General features: G+C 34.9%; 1 protein-coding gene across 1 annotated transcript; it reads left to right on the top strand.

Annotated features, from left to right (window-relative positions):
- The first annotated feature begins 1652 nt into the window (after nt 1-1652).
- On the top strand, nt 1653-2710 carry SGR9 (RING/U-box superfamily protein). Its single transcript, XM_086424723.1, has one exon. The coding sequence runs from the start codon at nt 1701-1703 to the stop codon at nt 2550-2552; it is 852 nt and encodes a 283-aa protein (XP_086280849.1). The 5' UTR covers nt 1653-1700; the 3' UTR covers nt 2553-2710.
- Nucleotides 2711-4527: the final 1817 nt, after the last annotated feature.

Consider the following 4527-nt stretch of genomic DNA (forward strand, 5'->3'; position numbering starts at 1 on the left):
ACCTCAAGATTGACCTCAATTCATACTTTATTGACGTGGAGGTTTGAACAGAACCATCAATGCTTTTCATTGAGATACAAGTAAAAAACATCTATAGTTCTATGTGCACGATCAATAAAGCGTGAATTGAGGTCACTCCAGCACGATCGAGATAACTAGTCCAAGTCATATTGATATCATTCATGAATGAGATGAGACAAACGAAAAACCAAGATTTACTTCTTTAATTTTTTTTTCTTTTTTTCTTATACATAAATTGGAATTGAGCTCGACTCGTTTTCGTTCCCAACGAGACGAAACCAAAACTGGATTTAAAACCATGATGGCTACAATGTGTCACTACAATATTTTTTATCTACAACGGCGGATTTTTTTGTCGCTATAAGGTATTTTTTCCGTCGGTAAAGGCTATAGCAGCAAATGAGTAACGGAACCAAAATCCATCGTTGTTGCCTCGGTCGCTAAATCTAGCGGCAGATAACCGATTCCGTTGTTGCAGGTACTATTTTTAGCAGCGGATATAAATATCCGTTGCCATAGGTCAATTTATTAACAAATAGAATATAATACATATAGCAGCGGATATTAATCTCCGCTGCCATAAGTCAATTTAAAAAAAATTAAATATACTACATATAGTGGCGGATATTAAGATCCGCTGCAATAATTCAATTTTTAACAAATAAAATATACCACATATAGCAGCGGATATGAAAATTCGCTGCAATAGGTCAATTGTTAATAAATAAAAATATATAATCCACTATTATATTAAATTTTTTAAAAAAAATTGATAAAAAGAACTCACTAAAACGATTTTTTTAATAGAAAAATTGGCTTCTATAGCTGTGAAAAATACAATCCGCTGCTATACTCAATTTAAAAATTTTGGCCGTGCACACTAAAATGAGATTTTTAATAAAAAATTTCACTCTACTACTGCGAAAAATATAATCCGCTGTTATATTCAATTTAACAAAATTTGATAGAAAGAACTCACTAAAACGAGATTTTTTAATAGAAAAATTGGACTCTACAGCTGTAGACAATACCATCCGCTGCTATACTCCATTTAAAAACACTTTTTTTAAGCAAAAATTAGACCCTACAACTGCCGAAAATATCATCCGCTGCTATATTCAATTTAAAAAAATTCATAGGGGAGAACCTATACTAAAGCGAGTTTTTTATATTAAAAAAAATTTGATTTTTTAGTGGCGGATTCATTTGTCCGCTGCTATATGCGCCTGAATAAACAGAAAATTATTAGTGTGAATTTTCTGGTTTTGCGCAGGTCCCTACAGTGATGGATACAATTATCCGCTGCAAAAATATATATCTATAGAGGCGGATAAATATATCCGCTGCAATAAATGTATATATAGCAACGGATAAAATTATCCGCTGTTATAAAACGTCGTTATAAATAAAAAATGTTGTAGTGTGTGGTGTTGCACCACATGGTTGATTGTGGCCATAAACCAACTTATCCACAAATTTGAGGGTAATTTTGTCATTTTATTTGTCATACTCATACATTATCGTATATGTAAAGTAGTTAAAAAAAAAAATCAAACAAAAAAAGGATACATTGGTCATTATAACAAAATTTCATATCCAAATTAGTCATTAATATTATGTTCAACTTTTCATCTTTTAAAGTCCCCACGTTCTCCAAGTCTCTCACCCCACACGATCCCATGGAAGAAGACCACAAGAAGAACTCAAGCGAAACCATCATGACTGCTCTCTTAACCTTAAACCCACACCAATTCCACGATCTGACACACTCTCTGTTGTCAGATTTCCATCTCCAATACCACCGCCTCTTCTCTCTTCTCCACTCCCCCACACGCTTCAATCACACGCTTCACCACCTCCAAACCCTCTCTCTCCACCAAAAAACCCTCTTAATCGCTCGTTATCTCTTAACAACACTGAAACAACTCACACGTGTCTGGGAAACCCACAGCACGTGCCCAGGCATCTTCAGATTACGAGACATCGACGCAGTATTACTCCTAATGCTCCTCTGTGAAATCAGCCAACACAACTCACAAGCCCTAGACACCTCCCCTGTTTCCACGTGGCGGGTCATTCTCAACAATTACTACTTCAGTAACATGTTGACCATTTCGGGTATTGGTATCTCAAATGGTGAAATTTTGTCTTCTTATATCGACATCGCTACAAGGTGTCGTAGATTTATTGAGGCTATGGGTTGTGGTGGTGGTGGTGGTGGAGAAGTGGCGGCTTCAGCTGCAGTGGTGGTGGCGTTGCCTTCGGTGGAGGTGTGTGGGATTAGTAAAAGTGTGGAGTGTGTGATATGTAGAGAGGAGATGAGAGAAGGGAGAGATGTGTGTGAATTGCCGTGTCAACATTTGTTTCATTGGATGTGTGTGTTACCTTGGTTGAAGAAGAGGAACACGTGTCCGTGTTGTAGGTTTCAGCTTCCAACAGATGATGTGCTCGGAGAGATAGAGAGGTTGTGGGGTATTTTGGTAAAAAAGGGTGAAAAGAATGTGTGTGGGGATTGGGGACAGTTAGTTTGACTTATTTGGCTGGAGAGAATAATTTTGGGAGTTTTAATCGTTAAGCTCTGAAGTCTGAACTCTGAACATGTAGATTGCAGTACTACACGTGGTAAGATGGTGTACATATAATTTGTTTTTGGTTTTATAATTAATAATGGAGAACTTTTGTTGTGGCACCTAAATTTTGTTATGGCACCACTAATCTCCCTATCATCATAGGTTCTTATTAACGTGTGCCCTTATGGCACATGTTAAAGTGCAATAAATACACTTTGAAAATTGGATTTTGTATCGAAATTGTCTTTAATTTATTTTGCCGAATTGTCCTCAAATTCCAATTTTCAAAATGTATTTATTGCACTTTATCAAAATCCATTATCATATTCACCGTCTCTCCATATTTCTTTTTCTATATAAAAAAAAAAGCAGTCTAGGATTTCACATAATTTTGGATGATTAATCACGAGGTGTTTTTGTAAATTGAGGATGCCCTCGTGAATTCATGTGATTGGTTGATTCACAATTCGTGAAATCCCGAATTAATTTTTCTATGACTAAATACGTTTTTTTAGTCTTTCTCCCTCCAAAGGCCCCCTCTCGGATTGTGATGTTAGATTTTTTTTTTTTCCATAAAAAGTTAATTCAAGATTTCATAGAATCCCAGATTGACCAATCATGCACACCTACTTTTACTAATTGAGGGCATCCATAATTTACAAAACTATCCTCATTGGGTTTTGTGCTATTGGTCATCCATGATTCTATGAAATCCTGAATTTATTTTTTTATGAGCAAAACACTCTCCTCTTTCACAAACCCTTTCCAACTTCTTTTTCTTCTATCTTGTCATGTTTCCCTTTATTTATTTTATAGTTTTCTTTTTCTATGTATGATCTTATAAGAAATTAAAAAAAAAAATTTCAAGAGATGTGATGTTATGATTGCCAAAGAGATACGAGCTTAAGCTTACACACAACCCATATTTTGATGTTTAGTGTATTAATCGGATTGGTATTAGATTCAACATCATTTTAAAGTGGGCACTAAGGATATAATTAGTGGAAGGGGCAACATCAAAAACTGATTATCAGGAGACTCAGAAAGAAGGATATCGGAGTATGAGAAAATCAAATATGATTTATCTTTTATGATTACTGACAATAACCTTAATATTTTTAAATTAAAAACAGAAGAATCCTAATCATTCTAACCTTTTTGATAGTTGAAATTACATTTCATCTTAATATCCAATTATTTGATCTAATTCTACAACATCATTAAGTGTATCACAATACATTTTATTACATAACTTCAAAGTCTAATACTCCGACATTCTCCCTTAAATTTGTGGTGATCAACAATCAACATGAGTTTAATGATATTAATATATTCTAAGTGTAGAAACCCCAATTTGCACAGGTCCACCTCAAAAAGGCCTGTAAAATAATGTGTTTTAGATCATTTTACCAATCAAAAGGTTTAAGGGCTTAATTTTTTAAAATTCAATCTTTTTTGAAGTAAAAGCCTAGGGCCTCTTGTTTAGCCTAAGAGCTCACAAATAAACATTTTTTTCACATTCATGTATTCTCATTGCATCTGTGGACATGGGATTTTCAACATTTTTGAAACATCCCTCCACTTTGGGGTGTTTTGGAGTCGCCACCATTCATTTTCCAAAATTGGTGTGAATGGTCACCCGAATTTGTATTTTAAAAAAAAACATGTCATTTTGACATTTTTTTTTGTTGACTCTCGTAGGATAATGCACGTGGTCCAACCTTTGATTCAAAGGTAAGGGGGTCCATTTATGGAGTAGGGAAGGTGTTAGGCACCCTACTCCACCCACCATAGGTGGTAACCTCGGATTCAATTTTCTTAAAATAAAAATAAAATAAAATTGAAGAAAAATTCGATGTGTGCCCTCAAGTGTGAGGGACTTTCAATGTTGGCTTCAATCATTAAGGGCACCCTTATGTAGAAGGGGCCCTTTGGT

This window comes from Akebia trifoliata, chromosome 15 (assembly GCF_017979445.1).
Source record: "Akebia trifoliata isolate Shusen 1 chromosome 15, ASM1797944v1, whole genome shotgun sequence".
Classification (NCBI taxonomy): domain Eukaryota; kingdom Viridiplantae; phylum Streptophyta; class Magnoliopsida; order Ranunculales; family Lardizabalaceae; genus Akebia; species Akebia trifoliata.